The sequence below is a fragment of the Leuciscus leuciscus genome, assembly GCF_965113295.1.
Source record: "Leuciscus leuciscus genome assembly, chromosome: 5".
Classification (NCBI taxonomy): Eukaryota; Metazoa; Chordata; class Actinopteri; order Cypriniformes; family Leuciscidae; genus Leuciscus; species Leuciscus leuciscus.
The window spans coordinates 41888379-41913232 of record NC_138729.1 but is presented as its reverse complement, the minus strand read 5'-3'; the positions used below and the strand labels follow the sequence as shown (position 1 = coordinate 41913232).

General features: G+C 40.5%; 1 protein-coding gene across 7 annotated transcripts in view; it reads left to right on the top strand.

Annotated features, from left to right (window-relative positions):
- The window catches only part of unc13ba (unc-13 homolog Ba (C. elegans)), a 109366-nt gene that overhangs the window by 35616 nt on the left and 48896 nt on the right, over positions 1 to 24854 (top strand). For all 7 annotated transcript variants that reach the window (XR_014206154.1, XM_082170133.1, XM_082170132.1 and 4 more), the window contains exons 10-12: positions 1277 to 18550; positions 19078 to 19332; positions 19811 to 19898. Coding sequence is in view for 6 of the 7 variants with exons in the window: in XM_082170133.1 (XP_082026259.1) it covers positions 1277 to 18550; positions 19078 to 19332; positions 19811 to 19898 (17617 nt within the window). In the remaining variant the exon portion in view is untranslated. The remainder of the gene's footprint in view (positions 1 to 1276; positions 18551 to 19077; positions 19333 to 19810; positions 19899 to 24854) is intronic.

The following is a 24854-nucleotide window of genomic DNA, read 5'->3' as shown; positions in this document are numbered from 1 at the left end:
TGGCTGAATAAACCAGTGGGGCAGGGTTTCATATTATTTTGAAGCTCCTCCGGGCGCCGCCATTGATTAGCCGACCCCCACCTGCTGTTAGCATTCCATTGGCTCCCATTCATTTTGGCATCACTTTGACAGCGAATAACTTTACATCTGAGGCGTTTAAATACTCCATTTGTCCATTATTTATTTCTAAAGAAACACGAAAATGTATAAAAGGCTCCATTACCTTGTAGCTTACGTTATAGCCCCGTAGAAGCAATTTTTGTAAAAATAGGCTAACGATTGCGTCATAACCACACGACTCTGTGTCACACAGTAGAGAAATTACCGTATGGACAGAAGGAGAAGGTCGCGTGCAATCGGGGGGACGTGGAGGCAAAATGACAAAATAATTAATCAGAATACCGAGCAAAAGTTTCTCCTGCTCCAAGCTCATGGACACCTCCTACTCACGATCTCAGTCTCTGCAAGTTTCGTAAGGGAATGATTCAGATTTCTCTTGGCACAGCTACTAGAAGACAGACGGGTTGCTACGTCGTCAAGCTCAGTTTGAGTCTGCGCAGTACGCTCGACCCCCAGGAAGTGAGAGCTTCTAATTGACTTCACTTGTCTCCGTTGAATCCAATGGGGTCGCTGTGTCCATTTTATATACTGTCTATGGAATAAACAGAAGATTGAAACGCTTTGATTAAACATGACTTATAAATACACGACTGCCTTATTCTTTGTTAGAAGGCACATCATCTCACAGAAGGATGCTCAATTGTCGTTATGAAGTGAGTTTGGAGTAAATGCATGTTATTAAATGTTGTCTGTTGTTGGACAAGAGGTTCATACTGCTTGTCATGTTTTGTAAAGATGTTTGACACGTGTTGTTTTTTCAAATGCACGTTATAAGTGACTCAAACTCGCAGTGCTTTCAGATGGAGCAGCGTTTACAGAGCCGTACATCAATGACAAGCTGCGCATAAAAAATAATCGCAGCCTTTGCGATTATAAAATCGCGATAAGCCATCTCGATTTAAGCGCGATTACATGTAAAGTGCGATTAATCGTTCAGCCCTGGTTATAAAAAATAAAGTTGTAATTTTTTTGTAGTCAATCTACCTTCAGAAAATATTTTACATCATTTCAGTTGTTTCATGAATTTTTCTTATTTATTTATTTGTTTTTATTCATCTATATATTTTGATTTGAAGATTTTGTTAATTTCTCTTTCTATTCATTCTCATCTTCATCCTCATCCATTCTTTTGGCACTTTCACTTTATGCGCATCAGATTTTCAAGTGGTACAGATGATGTCCGGATGATTCCAGTGGACTCAGGGATGGGAGTTGAAGACTGGGAGACCAAATACAAAATGAATGACAACATACTGGATGATTACCTGGAACCAGCGCAGAAAACGTGGGATGATGATGATGAGACCAAGAGTGAAATTTATAGAATCGTGAGCAGCCCGGGTGACTCCAAAGGCAGTCAGTTCAACCAGACAGTAGAGTGTGATGCAATGTCCCCTGAGGACGCTGAGGAGTGTGATGCATCTGGAAATCCCATCAGGACAACAGCCACAGGCAGCAGTGAGGTCCGTTTGGTCTATAAGGAAGCTAAAAATTTCGAGGATGAAATTTCCCCTCCCGAGATTTCCATCATCCCTTCAATTAGGCAACTTCGCAGGGCAGACCAAGCATTAAATACGGAGGGGCTGTTGTACAAAACCAGGATGTGGGCCAAAACCTCATTTGAAGACACCCTTGAGAACTACACAATTTATTGTGAGGAGGAGGAAGCCAGGATGAGAGCAAGAAGTGAATATGGTTCTGTAGGATCTGATGAAATGCAGTTCTCTCTTGGGTCTGAAGAGGAGCTGGATGATATTGCGTTTGTAGAAGAGAATGCACAATTTGAATGTGACCGTTACTACAATAACTCAAGATATATTTCCTCTTATGATGAATGGTCACAAGGCAATTATGAACAACATAATAGCATGGGGGATATTTGCACAAGGGGCCCAGATGAAATGGTGTCACCTGTGGAGCAACCAAATAAGGAGTATCATGATACTATGGATGAACTTCAAAACTTAGTTGACTCTGTGTCAGAATATCTGGCTGGAAGAGAGGAAGAAATTAGTAAATACGAATCAATGCAAAAATCTGTCACAAAAACAGAAACAGGGAGTGAAGAAATGAAAACTGAGGGTAAACCAGCTGAGGTAAAAGAGGAAAAGGCTGTAGAACAAGGTATTACAGGTGTTAAAAATGTCATGAGCTCATTGCTTAACTCATTCACAAATACTAAACCAGCTGCTGAAATGACAGAATCAACAGAAATGGCAGCAAAAACTCCATCTCCAGTTCCTCCCCAGGCAGAGTCTGGTATTTCCAAACTGTTCTCTTTCTTACCTAAACCCACTGGTAGTCCAACTCCTGTCGCTGTTGTACCACCTGCTAATCAGGAAGCCAGTGCAGACAAGAAGTTCTCTTTGCAGTCACTGTTGCCATTTCAGTCCCCAGAGGTCAGTCGACCACCTAGTGCCACATCAGAGACTGATGCTACAAACATTACTGATTCAAGTGGCTCTCAAACTCAGGACTCCACTCCAAGTCAGACTCAAACAGTGGTTGAGTCAGTGCTTGGAAGATTGAGCCCTTTCAGGCTTTTTGGCGACAAATCTAGTGCTGAAAATACTTCACAACCAAATATATCTCAGGGAAACACAGAGTCTAAAGAAGTATCAATGGATAAATCCAAGAGTTTTTCTTTAGAGGGGTCTGGCACACAACCTGAGCACCAGTCCTCATGTGGGGGATCAGGAAGTGGGTCAGTAGAGCTCTTACCTGAAACAGAATCATCTGGAGAATTACCTGATTCCATGCCCAGAGGGGCTTTGTTAAAGCTAGGAGAGAGTAAAACTGAAGCAAAGCCTGCCAGTCAAATACCTGCTGAAGACACTGGATTCTTTAGCCCCTTTAAGAAGTCACTGAACTCACTCATATCAAACAATACACCTGATGATAAGCCAGCTGAGACCTCCTCAATGTTCTCTATTTTTAAGCCAGTCGAGGCTCCAAAATCGGAGGATGTGTCTGGTACTTTTGGCAATAAATTAAAGCTTCCGTTCTTTTCTTCAGATGCTCCAGTTAGTACTCAGGTGCCTAAACAAGAAGGTGGTGTGCTCTCTGGATTTCTAAAATTGACAACAGGTGAAGATCCCAATCCATCTAGACCTGGCGGACTCCAAACTGGTGCTAAATCGCCACTGTCCAGTCGTTCTGCATTGCTTGAAAGTGTTTCCAAAGGAAATACAGATACTGGTTGGTTCTCTAATCTGTTTAAAGCAAGTCCAACTGAACCACCAAAGCCACAGATTGGAACACAAGCCTCATCAAAGCCAACAGCAACTGCACAAAGTATTCCCACTGTTGTTGTGAATCCTGTAAAACCAGCCAATGTAGAAGACGCTTCTGCAGATGTAGTCATAGAAACAGTTCAAAATGAGTGCCTGTCTACTGAAAATCAAAGTGAGATTAAAATAGATACACAGGATGCAGACCAAGTTGAGAGAAATGAAAATCCATCTAAACTTCAAGATGGAGCAAATGCTAAGCCAGAGAACCAATGTCATCCAAAGTTTCAGGTGCAACCAAATCCACAAACTGATACACAAGCACACCCCAAGTCTCAGGGCTTGCTATCTGGTCTTTTATCTGGCAACAACAAACCCCAAACAAATTCTGGTCAACCTCAACAGGGTGGATTATTCTCAGGGCTACTTTCCTCTGTTACTGGCACCCAGAACTCAAACCAGGTTGAACCAGGGGCTGCACCTCCTCAGTCAGGAGGACTGTTGTCAGGAATATTGAAAATGGCTGCCCCAGAAAGCTTTACCACAAGCAGCCAATTAGCTGGCCAACAACAGCAAGAGCCCTCCAATGAAGGGAGCTCCTTTCAAGAATCACCTGCAAATACTCAAAGCCCCAGCCAACCACAGCAGAGCACTGGAATTTTCTCTGGGTTATTCAAATTGGCCAGTGATACAGTTTCAAGCCCCCAAACAGCAAATGTCCAGTCAGCACCAGGCCATGAAAATCAAAATGTCAATAAGCAAGTATCATTGGAGGTGCCCTCCAATGAGCTATCTCAAGGAGCTTCACCTCAGCCTCAATCAGGAGGATTCTTATCTGGGCTTTTGAAGTTGGCCAAACCTGAGACTGTCCCAGCACCCGGAGATGTATCCCAACCTCAGCAGCAGCAAACATCACAACAGAGCAGTAGTCCACAACCAAGTCAACAACAAACAGACACAAAGAGTCAACTACAATTTCAGCCGCAGCCAGTTGAACCACCTCCAAGTCAAACAGGAGGACTTTTGGGGGGGCTCCTAAAACTAACAGAGAATGCTCTTGCAGGGTCACAACAGCCAAGTGGCCTTGGCAGTCAGCCTAATCAACAACAATCCAGCAAACCAAATGCACAGCCACAGCCTCCACCTCAACAACAAACAGACACAAAGAGTCAACTACAATTTCAGCCGCAGCCAGTTGAACCACCTCCAAGTCAAACAGGAGGACTTTTGGGGGGGCTCCTAAAACTAAAAGAGAATGCTCTTGCAGGGTCACAACAGCCAAGTGGCCTTGGCAGTCAGCCTAATCAACAACAATCCAGGAAACCAAATGCACAGCCACAACCTCCACCTGCTACAGCAAGTGGAATGTTTTCAGGATTTATTAACAAGCTAACAGCCCCAGAGAGTGCTCCTCAACAGACACATCCTGGAAATAATACCCTGACCTCACAACAGAGCACTAAACTCCCTGAACAACCGTCACCTTCTCAGACAGGTGGCTTCCTTTCTGGCCTGTTTGGTATGAGTGCTTCAGACGTTAATAATGCCAAAGATTCAGCTCCCCTAAGTCATCCACAGCAGGGAGCCCCTTGTTCTGGTCAACCTAATGCACAGCAAACTAACAGACAAAACTTGCAACGACAAAACCAAATTCCACCTCACCAGGTACCACAAAATGGACCAAGCGGAATGTTCTCTGGGTTGCTTAATAAGATTGCAGATACTGCCACTGCACAACCCCAGTCACAAACCATGCAGCAAATCAGTAGATCTGGTCCAAATGAAAGTGCCCCCCAGCAGGGTGGGTTCTTTTCTGGGCTTTTTTCAACACCAACACAGTCACAACAAGAACCACCTGGAACCAGTCAACAGCAGCAGGGAAACAGGCAGCCTTTACAAAGACAAAATCAGATTCCCTCTCATACTCCAACTCCTGAGCCACCACAAGGGGGTTTGCTTTCAGGCCTTTTCAACAAACTTGCATCAGTCGATACTCCAGCTCAGTCAACAAAATCTGTTCCTGTAGGTCAGCCTAACCAACAAACAAGTAGGCCAGATGCATCAGGACAGAGTCAAACTTCTACCCAGCAGCCACCCCCTCCAAGCCAATCGGGTGGACTTCTTTCTGGTCTTTTGAAAATGGGTTCAGAAGCTGCAACTCAAAAATCACCTTCTGTAGGACCGCAGCCAAATTCTGCCTCTGGAAGCCAGCTGCAAAGTCCACAACGTCAAGGTCAGACTGCGTCACAAGGAGCAACACAGTCTGGTGGTCTATTTTCTAGCATTTTCAAAATGGCCACCTCTGATGAATCTGTGCAACAACATACTCAGTCAAGCAATCAGCCAGCAAATGCGTCCGTTCAGAGTGCAAGCAATCAGCAAAATGAGTCTAGTAGCATCTTATCTGGGTTTTTGAGCAAACTTACTACAACAGCTGAAGAACCAACGGCAACAAATGAAGGTTCTTCTGGTCAGAGACCGAAACAGCAGCAACAAGACCGTTCTGGAATTAAACCTAGTCAAGGCCGCCCACAGATTCAGAGGGCTAAACCAATTGAACTTTTGTCCTCTGAAGATGGTGGTGTTGAAAAAGATCAAAAAGTTTCAGTACAAAAAGTTTTCTTGTCTGGATTATTTAACAAGGCATCAGAGGAAGATACTTCATCCAAAGTTCCTTCTCTTCAGACCAAAGAAGAAACAAAAAGTAGTTCCAATATTGGTGCAGGTGTGCTTTCTGGGATTTTTAAATCTGGAGCCAGTGAAAATGACTCTCCAGCAAAAAGTAAGGACCAAGAGAAGGGCTTTCTTGATCGACTAATGTCTAAGCAGAGTAAAGATGAGCCCACTACTTCAGTTACCACCAGCACCGGGAGTTTAGAGTCAAACAAATTAGTAAGTGAAGCTTCTCAACAACCTACTAATCTGCATCCTGCAGTGCAATCCACGCAACAGTACATGGAGGAGATCCATAGACTCTTATATGGCACGTCCACTAATTATGGATACCAAGATCTATTGTATACATTTGCTGAGCATGGTGTGATTCCCCCAGAACTGTATGAACATCAGTGTCTCATAGAAGCTCTTCTTTGGCAGCAACTGAATGATTATGCTCTATTGGAGACCCTAGCAACACAAGTTCCAGACTGTTATTCTGCAAATCAAGTGGGAATGTCATTACCTTCTGAACCAGTTGTAGAGACACCTGAATGGTGGAACTTGAAAAATATGGATCCTAGTCAGTTCCATATACCCTCACATCCTTGGCAGGATGTTGTCAATCTGCCATTTCAAAGTAGTCTTCCACTAGCAAATGGAGAGGATATTTTTGTATTTGACATGAGTAAGACAAACAGGAAATCCTGGGGAGGCTGTGACCATTTAGATGACTTCAGTGATAAAAGAAGCAAAAAGCCTTGGATGGAAAAAGCAGCTGCTGTTAACCTCTCAACGGATGCAACGGCAAAAATATATTCATCCCAGTCAATGTCAGACTGCAGACTAAATGGCAAAAATGCCTCAAAAAAGACCTCAAAACCAGATTTGGATTTTAAATTTGACTCAAGATTTTTCAAACGACTCGCTGAAAAAAAGGGGCCATTGGATTTGACTCCAGGTGCAGTCAACCTCAGTAGTGCTATGACTGCTAGTGGAGATATAGAGGATGACATATTTTTTGAAGATTCTGAGTGGTACCAGCAGTGGCTGTCCTTGTTGGAGCAGGGAATGTGGTGGCCAGCTGAGGAAGGAGACTGTGGCTATTATGTTTACATGGATGAAGAATATATATACTCTCTTTTGACTGATAGGGCTGGTAAGCACCTTTATGCATGTGCAACCCCAGAAGAGAGTCGTGTTTTACAACAAATCACTGAAAATATCTCAAGTATTCTGCATAAAAAAGACAAACCAAAAGTGACACTTTGTGGTTTTAAAATATCTCTATTCAATGAAGATGAAGTGCTTTGGATACCAGGAAAGAATCAGTGTGACTCACAGCTCTTAAATGCTCCTGTTGATTTGTCTTCAGCTCTACAGAAAGGGGACAGGATTATGAACATGAACCTTGAGCGGTTCTCCCAGATGTTTCAGGAGTCCATAAATGCACAGACAGAGCAACCTGTTGACTTCAGTGTGTACAAACTCCAAAAAGTAAAAATGAGTTCAGAAAAGCCAAGTACAATTTCTGCTGAGGAGCAACAAGAAGCTGCTGACCTTTCAAGGAAAGAAAATAATCCATGTTATGGAGGGCCATACTGGAGAAATCAGGGTATTAAAGACCTTTTTCCTGAAGTATCTGTGCCACAGTCCTCTTCTCAAGTTATGTATACTTCATCAGTGGGCTATAGACATTATCCCTCAAATATGAAACCTTCAATTCCTGAAATCATGATTGGACATGTAGATGATAAGCCTGTCGACCAGAAAACTCAGACTAGGCAAACTTCCCATCCCGTTTTAACCACTGAAAACTTTGTTGAAAAGACCACTGCTGCACCGCAAACAGCTAAAAGCACAGCATCAGCAGGATCTACAATTACACCACAACCTCAGGCCATTTCTAGAAAACTTCCTGATCTACTGAAGAGCAATGGAAAGCCAAATACATCAAATAGGATACTTCCTGTAACACCAGCAAATTCAACAAGGCAGGATGGGTTTAGACAGCCCAGTGCAACCGCCGCACCTCAAGTATTACCTACTCCACCAGCCTCAGTTTTGAGCACGCAACTCACAAGTATTGCTTCTAAGCCCTCTGCTGTGTCTCAGAAACACAAACTGGCAAGACAGCCATCACAGTCAAAACAGTCTCCTTTATCAGATAAAGTGTTGAATTTCGAAGGCTCAGAGAAAGTATCTAATTCTGAAGGCTCTAAGACCGAAGTAGTTCCCTTAAAGCCAAAACCTTGCACAATAATGTCAAATCAAACAATATCATTGCCACCACCACAGAATTTACTTTTTAACAAACCTCAAATGGCAGTCAACTCTTTTTTTTGTAGTAAACCTATGGATTTCTCTGGAACCATGATCAAAAAAGACAAAGGTAATGATGAGAAAACTCCATTAGATACTCATGCTGAAAGATGTATTCTGGATGTCATTGACTTTACCACAACAAAAATAAATGTCAAAAACCAGATTGAAGAGACATCTGCCACGAGTGAGACAGCAGCTACTGATCTGACTGTGGAGTTAAATAAGGAAGTGAAAGAAATCAAGGTCACCTTTCCAGCTCTAGAGGTCAGCAATATTTTCTTGACAATGTCTAATGTACCTCTTGGAACTGTATCTGCTCCACCCTCTCCGAGAAGCAGACCACAGTACTTTCCTCCAGACTGTGGAGTTCCCAGACAAAATGACAGTGGTGGCGATGAAGCACCCATATCACAAAAACCTCAGCTTGCAAGACAAGCCTCAGAACAGATGCCCCAGGCAAACAGTACTCAGGTAAGCTCTAACAGAGTCCTGGTGGATTCTCCCTCAAAGGCAGCATTCAAGTCAGCCTCAACACCAACTCAACTTGATAGGCTAGAGGGAGGGCCATTTAAGCAAAGTGCCAAACCCAGCCAGATGCCAACTTCCATACCTCGGGCACCATCCCCTCATACATGTTCTGAAATAAAGACATCACCAATGTTAAGCCCAGCATTGCAGAAGTCTTCTCAAAATAAACATATCGGCCTCATAAGGCAGACTTCACTTGCTAGTGAATCCTTGAGAATTAGACCCATGACTGGAAAATCATATAATGAGAGCACTGCTCCAGCTAATTCAGTCAAAGCAACTCTGGATATGACTTCAAAGACAGTCAAAAAAGATATGGGGACAATAATCACTGAGAGCTCAGAAACTGAAGCTGTACCCCTTGTAAGAAGCAGACGTGCCTCACTCACGGAAATGAATACAGGTTATGTTGGTTTGCCATTGCTTGTAGAGCCATCAGCACAAGAGGTAACTCTTATCATACAAAGGCATCAATCATTACCCCAGCTCTTATCTAGAGAATCAAAGTTTGTCCAAGAAGGCCCTGTTTTACACATCCAAAACCATATTTACAACAAAATTGCAAGTTTGCCACTGCAACACACTCCTTATCATCAATCAGCAACTGCTCCATCAAATGCAATTAAAGCTACATTAGATATGTCTGCAAAATCAACTACTCGTTCGGCTGTGGTAACTGAGGCAGTTCAAAAAGAAGCACTGCCACTTGTGAGAGCAAGGTCGACATCAATATCAGATGGCAATGAAGAGCTTGTTGGATTGCCTTTGCTTGTTGAGCCATCAGTACCAGAGAAAAAACTTCTCCCACAAAGGCATCAATCACTGCCACAGCTCTTATCTAGTGACTCCAAATTTAACCAGGAAGGCCCTGTTTTACACAGCCAAGATCATCATTACAACAGAACTGGAAGTTTGCCAGTGCAACCTTCTCATTGTCTTCAAACAGCAACTGCTCCAGCAAATGCAAGTAAAGCTACATTAGATATGTCTGCAAAATCAACTACTCATTCGGCTGTGGTAACTGGGGCAGTTCAAAAGGAAGCACTGCCACTTGTGAGAGCAAGGTCGACATCAATATCAGATGGCAATGAAGAGCTTGTTGGATTGCCTTTGCTTGTTGAGCCATCAGTACCACAGAAAAAACTTCTCCCACAAAGGCATCAATCACTGCCACAGCTCTTATCTAGTGACTCCAAGTTTAACCAGGAAGGCCCTGTTTTACACAGCCAAGATCATCATTACAACAGAACTGGAAGTTTGCCAGTGCAACCTTCTCATTGTCTTCAAACAGCAACTGCTCCAGCAAATGCAAGTAAAGCTACATTAGATATGTCTGCAAAATCAACTACTCATTCGGCTGTGGTAACTGGGGCAGTTCAAAAGGAAGCACTGCCACTTGTGAGAGCAAGATCAGCATCGAGCTCAGATGGCAATGAAGAAGTTGTTGGTATCTCTTTGATTGTGGAGCCTCCAACACTACAGTCGAAAACTCTTCTCAGGAGTTATGAATCACAATTAAATGTTACACAAAGTGATTCTTCGCAACAGAGGATGGATTTGAAAACATCACAGTTAAGTCCAGTCTTAAGCCGACAAACACCTAGTTGGCAAGCAGCCTATGCTCCAGCCAGTGCAGTTAGGACAATTGTAGATATGTCTCCAAAGCAAACTGAAAAAGTCCAAGAGGAAAAACAAGAATTATCTCCAATGCCATTGATGAAAAGAAAAACATCAGATACTGTGATTGCCACAGGGACAACTGTTGGATTGCCTTTAATTGTAACACCCTCTAATTCCCAAGAAAACCATAGATCGGAGTCTACATCTCCATCACAAGTGCAGCAAAGTTCAGATGAGGAAACAATGAAAGAAAAGAATAGTGTTACTTCAAGCCAGCCATCCCTTGAAGTCAGAAGCATCTCTGCTAAAGTGGATTTCTTTCAAAGCAAAGCTGCCACTTTACAAATGACACGGCAATCATCTCTTTCAGGACAACCCAACAGAATACCCACAGCACCAGCTAATATAATCAGGGACATAGTTGACATGTCTCCAAAGCTCTTGTCAGAGCCATCAGAGATTTCTGGAGACCTTATCATTGAAGCTGGTGTGCTGTCACTTGTAAAGAAAAGAACCACCACTGATGCTGAAGAATTAAAAAGTCTAGATGGTATGTCTTTAATTGTAGAACCTCCATTGTATCCTAAACCAGTTCGAGGGCAAATCAAATTGCCTGATGAAAAGTCCTCTTTTTCTTTGAAATCAACTATAGCTCAAGGAACAAATGTACCTTCGGCACCAGCTAACACGATTAAATCCACTATTGATATGTCTGTGGTCCGATCAACTTCTAAGATGTCTAACTCATCAACAGGAGACATGCTTCCAAGTGGAGTATTGCCTCTTGTCAAAGATAAAGTATCCATCAACAAACATTCAAGAAAAGATTCAATAGGAATGCCATTAATAGTTGAATCTTTTTCACCTTCTGAGCAGATCCCCCAAAAAACGTCACACTGTATATCCTTACTAGAAGAAAAAGGTAATCGACACGGAATGCAATTATTGGATGGACGTCATACTACAGAAACTTTGTTGCGCCAGCAGATCCCTACCTATCATCAGAATGGAATCCTCCCAATCTCAAAGCTACAAACTGTAGAATCTCAGGCCTTCAGTAAACCGGTTGACTTTTCTGGCATTGTTTCACCTACAAAGCACAACGGCTCCTTTGTTCTGCAGAATGGATATCCTGTGGATTTTACTAGAACTGAAGAGGAAAAATCAAGGATTGGAAGCAGATATCCAAAAAATGGTAGTATTACTTTTAAGAAATCTCATGTTGGGGCTGTTGACTTGACTGCTGACATAGTTATTGATGTAAATAGAAACAAAAGTGACAATGATGTCAAAGATCTTTCATCTCCAAGAACTACTGGCATATCTACTCTGAACACATCAGCATGTACAGTGCCTATATATGCTGTTCAGAGTTCCACTACAACAAATAAGCAGGATTCTCCCCAACTGTCAGAAAATCAGGAAATATTGGACACCCAATCAAATAATTTACCTAAATCTCAAGCATCATATCCATCTTTTCAGTCCAACGTGCCAACTCAAATGGCAGATACATCAGTTCAGATGAAATATAATTTGCATAGAACTGATATGCATTTCTCCAAACATTCTGTACAACTAAAGGAAGCACAAAAGGAACCTGCTGAACCAGTCAACCCACAGCTTCTGGATAAGGGGCTTCCATTTGCAAACAGTACAAGTGTTGATTCACATGGCTTTCTGTTCTCTACAGAAATCAATGATTCATCTAAAGTGGTGACCTTCAGTGACCTGCCCCAAAAATCTATGCCTTACATAAATTGCTCAGAGTATACAACTAATCAGCAACCAGCTCAAACGTCTATCATTAGTAGGCAGATGATAAGACACCAGTCAGTTTCCTCAACATTAACTGAGAATGAAGGGAGTCAACTTATTCAGCAGGCTGAGCCATTTATTACTTCAACTACTGTCTCAAGACCGAAAGGTCTTATCAAGCAATCAACAGTGGAAAGCTTAGGAGATGATTGCATCCCTCAGAATGGGACAGCTACTTTCGACGAAAAGCCGCTGGTGTTAGACAAAACACATGTTCATACTTCAATTGTCCCAGTTATATCTGTTCAAGATGGATCCATACCTGACCAGGGTTTGTCATCTAACCTTGTATCCACTACTGCAAACTTGCCAGTAATGACTCCTGCTATTGTACTAGAATCAGTAGTCGTCATACCCACAAGTACTGCAAACTCTGAAGTTTCTATGGCATGTCCAAGACCATATTCATTGGACAGTCCAGCTGTCATGCCAAGTGTTATGGATGGTCGTCAACAACCTCCATATCAAGTCTCAATTTCAGGCCCAGCCACAAAGACGTCAGTCAAAGGATTGATATCGTTATTTGATGGAGCAAGCTCACAGCCAACAACAGCTAATGTCTCACAAAGAAGTGATAAAATTATAGAGTCAATCATAAAACCATCACTTCATCAGTGTATTGAATTTAACCAAGAAATTACCACATCTCCAAACGGGACAGTGACAATCACAGCAGATACATCAGTGTTCAGTGGAACCATAGTAACTACTGGTCAAGCACATACTGCACCACCATCCTTAGTCGATCCACCCACAGAGCCTTTTCCAAGTCCAGTATTTACTACACCAACTTCTGTATTAAGTCCACCTGTTGAACTTAATGAAGTTTCCCCAGTTCCACCGGCTCGAGTTTTCCCCATTGACCAATCTTTAAGAAGTTCACTAGTACAACACAACAGAACATCAGTTCCTCAGATCACAGAGGCATTTGCTGAAAGTTGGGCTCCAACATTTGGTGGCACAATTTCTCAGCCAATTAATGTTTTTGTGCCAGTAGAGTCACAGTCTCAAGTAAACATTTCTGAAAGCATTCCCTTTGATGAAGTTTCAGCCACAAGTGATATATCTTTTCCGGTTGCCACCAGCCTTCCTACATCTTCCAGTGGGTCTACAATTACCCCATTAACACTTCAAACACAATTGAAAGATGTACCATTTATGCTTATGTCTGGCAACCAGCCAGATTCAGGCCAACCAGATAAAATGTCTACTCTACATCATTCAGCTACAGACAGTGGATGTGATGCCCAGTATATGTCAATTCAAGTGACATCACAGGCCTCCGTACCACAAACAGCAGCAATGTCTGAATCGGTTTCAACACAAGAGACTGTGGTGGACAATGTTAGTCAGCTAGATGTTACCCCCCAACAGTTTGTTTTGTCTGAAATGATGTCTATCAAAGAGGTACCTTCTTTCACTACAGTTTCACCCACTGAGCTAGAGGGGCGAACATTAGTTAGTTCTGGTTTGGGACCAAGAAAGATGCTTATCCCTCAGATCATGATTTCAGAGGCTAGCAGTCCTGAAGACTGTCCTAGTGAAGAAGATATATTGACAGATGAACTTGATACAACAGAGAAAGATGATTTTGCTTTATCTCTCATTGACAAGACCCCTTTGGAAAGTACTGTTGGTTCTCAAGAAAATTTAGCTACAGTGGATGTGGCATCTCAAGAAATTGACAGTCACAGCATCAAAAATAATTTATCTAAAATGATGGCATCTCCAGAGGCTCTAACAGAGGTTTCTGAAATTAATCATGATGACTCCATTGAGGATGCATCAGTACCATTAATACTAAGCACTGTTGAACAAAATGAGAGTATCTGCCCTGAGGCCAGCTCTTCTGAAAAAACATATCTTGAAGAAGATTACAATAAAGATGACCAAGTTTCCAGTGGTTTTAAACAAGAGTCGAACCTAGAAGATGGTGCAAACACTGAATCAACAAAGTGTGAAGAAAAAATTAAAGATCATGAAGAATCCCCTAAAGTAATGTCTGACAAACTGAGTATCACTTCTGGACCAGTGTCTTCAGGAACAGAAAAAGTACCATCAGAAGACACTCTGAAAACCTCCATATTAAAATCTAAACCAAGTACAAAGGAAGTGCAAGTGCAGAGAACAGGGCCTGCAAAATCAAATGAAGAGACCACACCCACCAGCAATGAACCAGCTTCTCCTTCCACTCTCAAAGACTCAGTTGTCGAAGAGCAATCTAGCAAAGGCATATTCTCACTTTTTGGCCCATCTTTGGGTGAATCTCAACCTCAGAGTGGACAGTCCATTCTAGGAGGAATAATCCCTGGGTCCTCATGCTCCAACAAAATGCCAGGTACAGGATTATTCTCAATGTTTGGAAGTGCTGCTCCTCAAGCAACCCCTGCAGATTACAATAAAGATGACCAAGTTTCCAGTGGTTTTAAACAAGAGTCGAACCTAGGAGATGGTGCAAACACTGAATCAACAAAGTGTGAAGAAGAAATAAAAGATCATGAAGAATCCCCTAAAGTAATGTCTGACAAACTGAGTATCACTTCTGGACCAGTGTCTTCAGGAACAGAAAAAGTACCATCAGAAGACACTCTGAAAACCTCCATATCCGAATCTAAACTAAGTACAAAGGAAATGGAAGTGCAGAAAACAGGGCCTGCAAGATCAAATGAAGAGACCACACCCACCAGCACTGAACCAACTTGTCCTTCCACTCTCAAAGACACAGTTGTCGAAGAGCAATCTGGCAAAGGCATATTCTCACTTTTTGGCCCATCTTTGGGTGAATCTCAACCTCAGAGTGGACATTCCATACTAGGAGGAATAATCCCTGGGTCCTCATCCTCCAACGAAATGCCAGGTACAGGATTATTCTCAATGTTTGGAAGTGCTGCTCCTCAAGCAACCCCTGCCTCATCTGCACCTAAAGATCCACCTGGAAAGGGCCTGTTTTCTATATTTAGTGGATCTGTTGCTCAGCCACAACCTGAACAGGAATGTCCACCCGTGTCTGGCCCAAAAGGTCTACCTATAGGACAAAGACCACCACACATGCCTACTCCAAGGGTGGCTTCAGGACTTGGACCAAGAGGACCACCAGGACATGTTCTAAGGGCTACATCAGGACCTGGTCCAAGGAGTCCAACCCCAAGAGGGCCCACTTCCAAAGAACCAATGGGTAAAGGTTTTTTTTCTGTGTTTAGTGGGTCTTCTCAGCAGACAGCACCAACAAGTGGAGTTGCTGCAAAAACACCTGGATCTGGATCCTCAATTCTTGGAGGTATTTTGCCTGGTTCTGGTGCCAAAGAAAACAATGGGCCTGGTTTATTTTCCATGTTTGGTGGAAGTAGTTCTCAATCTCAAGCACCAACTGATGCTGTTGCAACTGAATCCACCAATAAGGAGACAACAGGAAAAGGATTGTTTTCCATGTTCACTGGGCAAAGTCCAACCGGAGGCTCTGAGCCAGAAGGTCTTTTTAAAGTTCCCTCTGTGTTTTCATCTGATAAAACAAAATCTACTGGATTCAACATCATGTCTTTCATGGATGATAAGAAATCAGATTCAAAATCTGTGGATGTTACCACTATAAGGGAGGCTTCTCTCACATGCAATATAACACCCACAACTTTAACTAAATCAATTACAGATGAAAATACATCTGTTGAGGCTAAAGAAGAGGTTTCTGTAGAGAACACAACTGAATCTCCTGTTAAGATGGATCAAAAACCGTGTGATGAAATGAAGGAAGACACTATGAATGTTGCAGGGAGGACTGATGAAATGCTACCATGCATAAATGGCAATACTACATCTAAAATCATGACACTAATAAATGAGAATGAAGAGGTTGTACATCTGACAGACGAACAATCTAAAAATAAAGAAACTTCAGTGGTGGACAAAATACATGAGGAACAAACTATTAATGAGCAACTTAAAAATGAGGAGCTGGACATGGAATGCTACAAAGAAACTGTAGACAGTTGTTCAAAGAAAACTGATTCCATGACACCAATAAATGAGACTGAAGAGGTTGTACTCCTGACAGAGGAACAATCTAAAAATGAAGAAACTTCAGTGGTTGACAAAATACATGAGGAACAAACTATTAATGAGCAACTTAAAAATGAGGAGCTGGACATGGAATGCTACAAAGAAACTGTAGACAGCTGTTCAAAGAAAACTGATTCCATGACACCAATAAATGAGACTGAAGAGGTTGTACTCCTGACAGAGGAACAATCTAAAAATGTAGAAACTTCAGTGGTTGACAAAATACCTGAGGAACAAACTATTAATGAGCAATTTAAAAATGAGGAGCTGGGCATGGAAAATTACAAAGAAACTGTAGCCACCAGTCCAGAGAAAACCGATTTTAATGAAGATCTAAACCAGTTTGTTCTTGATAATTCATCCAGGCAAGGGCGAGTTACAGAGTCTGTTGCGCTTGAGAAATCATCAGAGGTGTCACTAGAATCTGATAAAGCTGTAGAGCCTGAAAAACTGACTGAATTACAAGAAAATGAAATGCCATTAGAAGCTGACAAACCAGTGGAGAAAAATGTGGAATCAGAAGAATGTCTGGAACTGGAAAAGTCTCAAGAAATTAACAAACATCTGGGTTCTGAGAAAGGCACAAAAAATCAGAAAACTCTCATTGAAGAATCGGGAAAAGGTGATGATGTACAAATAACAGACAGAATTTCTGACAGCCAACAAGCAGACCTTAAAGAAAAAACAGATGAAATCACAAAGTCAGAAGAAAGTGACAAAACATTAATGGTGGCAACCATGCAACCATCTTTAGATCCACAGCAGCAGCAACAGCCTAAACAAGAAATGATTGTGCCTCAGCCAGGAATGCTTGGTTTTCCTGCTCAGCCAAGACCAAGAATGGCTGGACCTTTTTGTCAGCCCAGACCTGGAATGCCTGGTCCAAGAGGACCTAGACCTGTCATTTCTGGTCAACCAAGACCAAGAATGCCTGGCTCTCAAAGACCCCCAGAACCTGCTGCATTTTCTGGCTTTATGTCAATGTTTTCTGGCCCTAGTGCTTCTAGCAAGCCAGCAACTTCTAGTTTCTTCTCAGTGCCACAGACCTCTTTCTTCAAGTCACCACCTACATCCACTGCACCACAACAGCAGAAGAGCTCATTTTTTAATCTCCCAACCAGCCTGCAAACGGAATCTCTCACTGGTGATTTGTTTGGATTGTTTAAAGGTACAGAAGCAACAAAATCAGATGAAACCAAGCCGCCAGAGAAAACTGAAACTGAAGGTAATGATGGAACACATGACTCTAAAGAACAAATGAGCCTCAATGTTAATGAGTCAAGTGCAGTCTCTGAATCTGAGTCAACTGTGACAGGTACTAAATTAGTTAATGAAGAACTGAAGGAATGTGATTCTGAGTTGTTAAAGGTTGTTGAAGAGCAAGAGGTCAACTCTTCGCATGAAACAAAAGATGAAATCAAGGAGATCAATGATACTATAGACACTATTCACACACAGATATCTGAATTGGGTTTATCCTCAAAGGTACCACCAGGAGACACTGAAACCCCACCATCTACACCCAAAACACTAGTTGAAGACAAACGACCAACCTCACCACCTTCTAAAGGTGTTTTTACTTTACCTGGTTTGTCAACATCCTCTTTTGGTGGTTTGATGTCTGGTGCAGCAGAGACAGCCAAACCTTTCAGCTCTTTTTTTGGCTCTTCCACTCCTGCCCCTTCAGTCAGCACCAATCCTTCACAGCCACAAGCAGAGAGCAGTGGTCTGCTTTCCGGTTTCAAAGGTTTGTCTGTGGGTCTCTTCCAAGAAGAGAAGTCAGCTACTGCAAAGGAAGAGACCATGTCATCAATGTTTGGAAGGAAAATGGGCTTCCCATGGCAAAGTTCACCCCCTCAGACCCCTCCTGCAACCCAGTCCAAACACCTAGACTTGAGACCTGAAGAAATTTATGAACCCGAGGCTGATAAATTGTCACCTGAATCGGACGTCACAGGAAGTGCAGATCCCAGTGATACAGAAGGTCCAAGTGACAACTCTTCACATAAGCAGCCAAGCTTTGACACAAGTCCAGAGAGTCCAACAGCACTTAAACAAGGGTCATCCTGTCTGGAAGTCGAACATATAGAGAAATCTCAAATTTCCGAAGATTGCATAGATAAGGACAACGACATTCCAGATACAGATTCCAGTGCAGAAAAGCCACCAGGGAGACTTCTACAGCAAACCTTTGATAAAAGGCTAGTAAAATCATAATAAATGTCTGTTCTTATGCCATTTATTATGGTTTATTGTGAACATTACCCTCCATCTTTTCAAAATATTCTAATTTGTATTAATTATTATTCATTTTATTAAATATTATTCATTTGTTTTATATTCACATCATTGAACATTTTTCTTTTGGTTTCTTATAGTCTGTCAAGACATGCATAACATAACAAACATTACAAGAACATTGCTTGCTCCTGAAATTACGAATCCCTTAAACTGTACTTAGATTTTTTATTTCTTTATTTTTTTACTACTGATTCATTTTATAGATTAATCTTCTTTATCTAGTATTAGCACTCTGCTCCCAGCGTGTTTATTTAACTTTCCCCTAAGGTTCTTCATACTGCGTTACTGTAATGACATTATTGACTTGTTACCCAAACACATTTTAAACACAATCTAAGGACTGAAATTGATACCTGTGTGATTTAGTTTGTTACTAGGTTTAGATATTTGCATCTTGATAATTACAACTTTTGTTTTCTTTCACCAGCCCGGTGGACAGTTCTCGATTTGGGTCTTCTGGTAACCTTAGCCAAGCCAGTTCCCAGTTCAGCTCTGAGCCAGAAGAACAAAGCTATTCAGACACTCAGATCAGGTCTTCTGTTGTTGCTCAACCTCTTCCAGCCTCAGATGAGACAGAAAAGGGGGAAAGGGAGATACTAGCAAATGTGGAGAAAGAAGTACAAGGGGAGAATACGCCAAAACCTGTTTCTAATCAAGGGAGAAAACCTGAGAGGCAGCACAGGTACTGTATGTGACACACCGAATAGATGTGAATAAAGGAACGGTAAAATCATCTAGTAAAGACTAGGAAATATAAAACAAGATACAATCATATTACAAAACCTAAAAATTAAGCTAATATTCAAATTGAAACACTGGAAAATGTGTATTCACTGACCTTGATTGCAACTGTAATGAAACCTTATAATTACACATTGTTTAATTGTATCAGAATCATGTTTAAAAATTTTGTTTCTGATCTGCATCTGATCTAAATACCCCATGAAATTTAAATTTCTAGGTTTGTTCCCTAGTTCATGTCTAGTTTTGAGACCATCTGTATGATAGGATACTTTTAAAAGGTGACAAAGTTAAGTTACCAAATTATATGCATGTAAATGTGTAATATACTCTTTATAGGAAATAGACCAAAAGTGTAGTTCCAGCAAGTGATTTTAGCCACTTGGTCTAATGTCATTTATTTGTCTTTTGTTTTGTAGTTTCTTTGAGGATGGCCCACCTCCTTTCTCTCCTTCCCGTCTGCGCTGGTTGAAGGCCATTAATAAAGTAAGAGTGAAGCTGCATGAGGTAAGAGGGAGAGGAACAAAACATCTATCACCTTTTTAAGTTGTGGAAAATAAATTATTCTTGTTTTTTGCCCTACCCTTTTCCTCCATTCACTCTTTTGTTCTCTTGGTGTTTATCTAAACTGAACCCTTCCTAGTTCACTGCCCTTCTGTTTGGTTGATTAAGATTCACATATGACAAATTCAGCGGCCACCTGAATCTTTTTTTTATGATGTTTTTTTTTATGATGATGTTCTTTTTGAGTGGTCTATATTTACAGGAGAAAATAAAAAGGTATGTACCATTTTTTTACATTTTATTTTGTAAAAACTGTAATGCATACTTTGCTCATATGTAAAACAAGTTTTGAATCATTTGGGTAAATAGGTTATTATGTTTGTGTAACACTGTTGTGTCTTTGGTTTTATTTAAGTTTAGTATAAATGTGTCCACGGCATTGCTAGAATTAACAAAATTTACTTTGTGTATGTGTAGAGAGAGATAGAGATAGAGATAGAGATAGAGATAGAGATGATTGATTTGTGTCAGTGTGCTTACTTTCTTAATCTTTTTCCTCATACACTGTCATACACTGGTTGCTTTGTAATTGAAAAGAATGTGTGACTCTGCCACCCAATCTGCTATGTTATCGTTTTGGTCTAATTTGGATTTGAGAGGTTTTTTTAATGTTGTTATTTTTTATATATATATATATATATATATATATTGTGTGACTGTGACGTGTGCTGCTGGAAAGGTTGCTTGTAGCTGTGACTTCATTCACCTACAGTACTAGAGGATTGTTGACCCCAGGGCTTTAGGTTTGCTATTGAGAAATGGCAAATTAATTATCTTTTCCTTTTTTTTATAGCATAATGTCTTCAAATAAAGTGTTACCAAAAAGTATTGTATATTGGATTCCTCAGAAACGTGTAAGTTTGTATTGCACTGCTTAGATGATGCAAGTCCGCCAGTCGAACTGACAGTAAAACCAGTGTTTTTTTGTTCTCATGATTCTCATAAAACTTTAGTCTGTGGTCTACATTGATATTTGCAATCTGCCTCAGCAGCTGTGTCTTCTGATGCATGCAGCTGCAAGAGGGAGGGAGCGTGGTGATGGGCGATTGCTCTATTGAGACAAAGGCTGTGACAGGGAAAGTGTTGAGTAGGAAAGGCATCTTTAAATGATCACTGTTTTTCTGCTGACAGCTTAAATATTGCCTTCTACCCTTAATGCTTGGAGTGTTTGTACAATTTCTTTATTAAAGGATCTGAAGTGCAGGGGGTTTTCCTTTAGCATGTTATGTGTACATTTATGTTTGTTTCTGAAAGCCATGTGTTGGAGACAAGTGTTGAATGGGACAGGCAAGACAGACTATATGATATCCAAATGGCTGGATAGTTCTTTGTTTAAAATAGTCATTTTATCTCAACAAGAAATACTTTACCATGGCAACTAAGTGACATTACTATGGAAACACAACCTTGATTTTTGCATGTGGAGCCGCCCTTGGACTCCTTTTATATGCATATTTCATGTAGTTTAACTCGATCCAGTCAAAAACATTGATCATACAACATTCCTCTGTTTAAAATAATAATAATAATTCGTTACATTTATATAGCGCTTTTTCTGAGACCTCAAAGCGCTTTACATAGATGGGGGAATCTCCTCAACCTAAAAGACATTAAGTGCTGGTTTAAATTGCTGTCAGGTGTCTTGAGAGTGAGTTAAACCTCTTATTAACTAAGCGTAGACATAGTGTTTTATATAGGTGATTTCATGCAGGATTAAGGAAGTGAATTATTAAAATTCTTTTTTTAGTCAGAACTAAAGAGATTGGCAGAACATTATCCAGACTTAAGCTTTTATGCTCATTAAACTGAATATGAAAACTGAATTAATCACTGGTTATTGTGGTAATATTATAATATCCAGCGTTTTTGTTTTAATGCAAAGGTTCAAAGTGGTGACTTGAAGTCACTATGCCTGCAGTGCTCAAGGTTTTGTGGAAGGGTATGCTGCATAATGAATGAATTGTTTTTTTTTATATGAACAGCTGTAGAGCATGAATGGTGTCAATACTGATTTAAATTGCATTTGAAAACTATGTGGACACTTTTTTTTTTTCATAGTTGCATAAGTTTCATTTTAGTGTTTCCAAAGCAATCTGCCCTAAACTAATTGCAGGGTCTCACTCTGATAACCTCAGTTTAAGAAACTGGAAGGACAAAATTCAACTGCAATATTCAAAACGCATTTATACTCACTTGAAAGCCACTATGGGAAGGAACTAATACTTGAAGGGTCATTCCATAAGGAGATAGCAAGTGAATTCCCCCAATAATCCTCACTGAAGACTTATTTTTTCTCTCTGGCTTATGGTTCAATGTAATTTTATGAATTTGTGTATTTATGTATTTTATTGTCTAAAGTGATTCTACAGCACTTTGGTCAGCAGTGGCTGTTTTAAATGTGCTCTAGAAAATAATAAAGTGCCTTGCCTTGCCTTGCTAATAATGGCCGTTCCACAAAACCGTTAGTAAAGGGAACATGAGATGGTTACTTAAATTAAGAAATTTAGCTGTTTATGATCATGTGATCTTGCGTGATGTGTTCTTGAGAAATCAAGGTAGTTTTGTTGGAGTAACCTCAGGTTTTAAACCTGTTTAAACGCCACATTATAGTCTTTACGTATTTACATATCTTTGTTTGTTTGTTTTATCAAGCACTACATGACGAGATTATTACAAATGCTAGTTAAGACAGCTTTTGTTATTTATGTAGTATGGAAAAATAAAATACTATGGTAGTCATTGGGGCCCATCAACTGTTTGGTTACCAACATTTTTCAAAATATCTTATTTTGTTTTCAGCAGAAGAAAGAAATTCATTGCTACAAAATTCATTGGTGGTTTGGTACAACTTGAGGGTGAGTAAGTGATGGCTAAACTATCTAGTTTTCTGGCTGAACTATCCCTTTAACACACTTGAAATGGTGAGGTATCTAGCAACGATGCACATGCTTTTCCTTGTGGAGTTGAAGCTGTTGTTTTTTTTTCTTTTTTCTTACATGATTAATGACTTTGTTTTAGTGGCCGAATCAATAACCACAAGAATGATTATCATTCTGCTTTGTTTTGATGGTTTAAAACAGACTCCATGCTTATGCATATGAAACCAGTGATAATGCATTGCTCAGGAAGGAAGGAAGGAAGAGAGAGAGTGTAACATCTTTCTCTGTGATGACATTTGGCTGAGCATCACTGAATTGTAATACAATTTTAACAGAAGAGCAAACTGTTTGATGGTACATTTTCTTTCATCTGTCAGTACTACTGTACTGTGTAGCGATGTATTAGGGCAGAATGATTTACTAGTATTGACATTAAATCATGATTTTCCTTTCAAAATCTATTCTTAACAAAGAAAGTACAAGAAACAATGTTTGTATTTTGTGCCTTCCGTGTATCTTTGCAAACTGCACTGTAGTTGTTTTAAACTTTTTCTTATATGCAAAATATAAAGGCACGCAAAGAGCCATAAAGAACACGGGTCTGTTTATATAGGCCAGTTTTTTTCTTTGTGAAATTGAGGACAGAATATATTTATTTATATTCCAGACCGAACGGACATTAATATCCTTCAGACCTCAAATGGCTATGCCCATTACAATAGTCATCCTCAGAGCTGGAGAACCCTAGAGAGATGGAAGAGAGAAGATGTGTCAAAGAAAATCAGAGCGATAGAGAGCGGGAGATAGAGGATGAGCTGAAGGGAGAGAGAGAGAGAGAGAGAGAATGGAGCGAATGAATTGGATAAGGAAAAGTTTCTGACTTGGAGTAGTGAGCATAGAATACTAACTGGAAGGAATCAAAGGCCTATAGGATGACATTGGCTGAAAGTCACCAAAGAAATTCACCCCTCCCAAACGCAGCTTCCTTTTCCTGATGATTTTTCCTATAGCATCCTGTGATAGCACTGACACTCTTTACTTCTCTAACGTTGTCTTCCTAATCAGAGGATCAAAGAGGAAGTGCCTAGAGGGAGTATGGATGTGAAGCGATGAATGGTACGCCATCCAGTAGCTTGTGTATTCGGTTGATTGAGCATCGGTCAGTCAGTACAGAATATTGAACAGGTTTTTTTTTTTTTTGTGGATATCAACCTGAGGTTGATCGATTGTGTAAAAAATTGTATGTGTATTTTGTATGTAATATAATCTAATAGAAATTATAGAAATTAAATAGGTTATGTAAGGGATCTTGTACAGCCAGTCAACCATTATCACCTAAATAAAAACCTTAAGGGTGATACAGAACCCCTCTGCTTCATGTTGGGGTCCTCCTGATCACCCGCTATCTTTCGATAATGAACTGAGTGTATAGTGGTTCTCAACTAGGGGACTGAGGTCCTCTAGGGGGCCTCAGTAATCTTACAAGAGGGGTTCAAAATTGTTTACAAGGAATTTCAATAATTGAATAATGTAACAATTAATGTTTGTTGTTATTGCTAAATGTGGTAAAAATGTCCAAGTGCAACATGCATCATGTACCATATTAAATTAATAATAATAATAATTGTAAAAATTTTCAGCAAATCTAAAACATTTGTATTGTCACATTCTGAGTTTTGTGCTGAGATTTTTACCCATGTTTCCATTAATTCACCCAAAAATTTATTTTTTACTTATGTTGTTTTTTCTGCAAGTTTATAGGGTCCAAAGCAACATTGGCTTTCATTTTATGGACAAAAGATTAACATCCTCTTGTTTTCCACAGGAGAAAGTAAGTCATGCAGGTATGACATTAGGATGGGTAAAAAAAACAACAACTAATGAACGGGTGAACTAATCCGTAAAGTATTTTTTTTAAAAGATTTTTTGCAAAACTTGCTGCACACATGATGCAACTCATCTAGCAATTTAGACACAGCAACAAGATGATGTCATAGTTGAGAGGAAGAAGGGTTGTAGG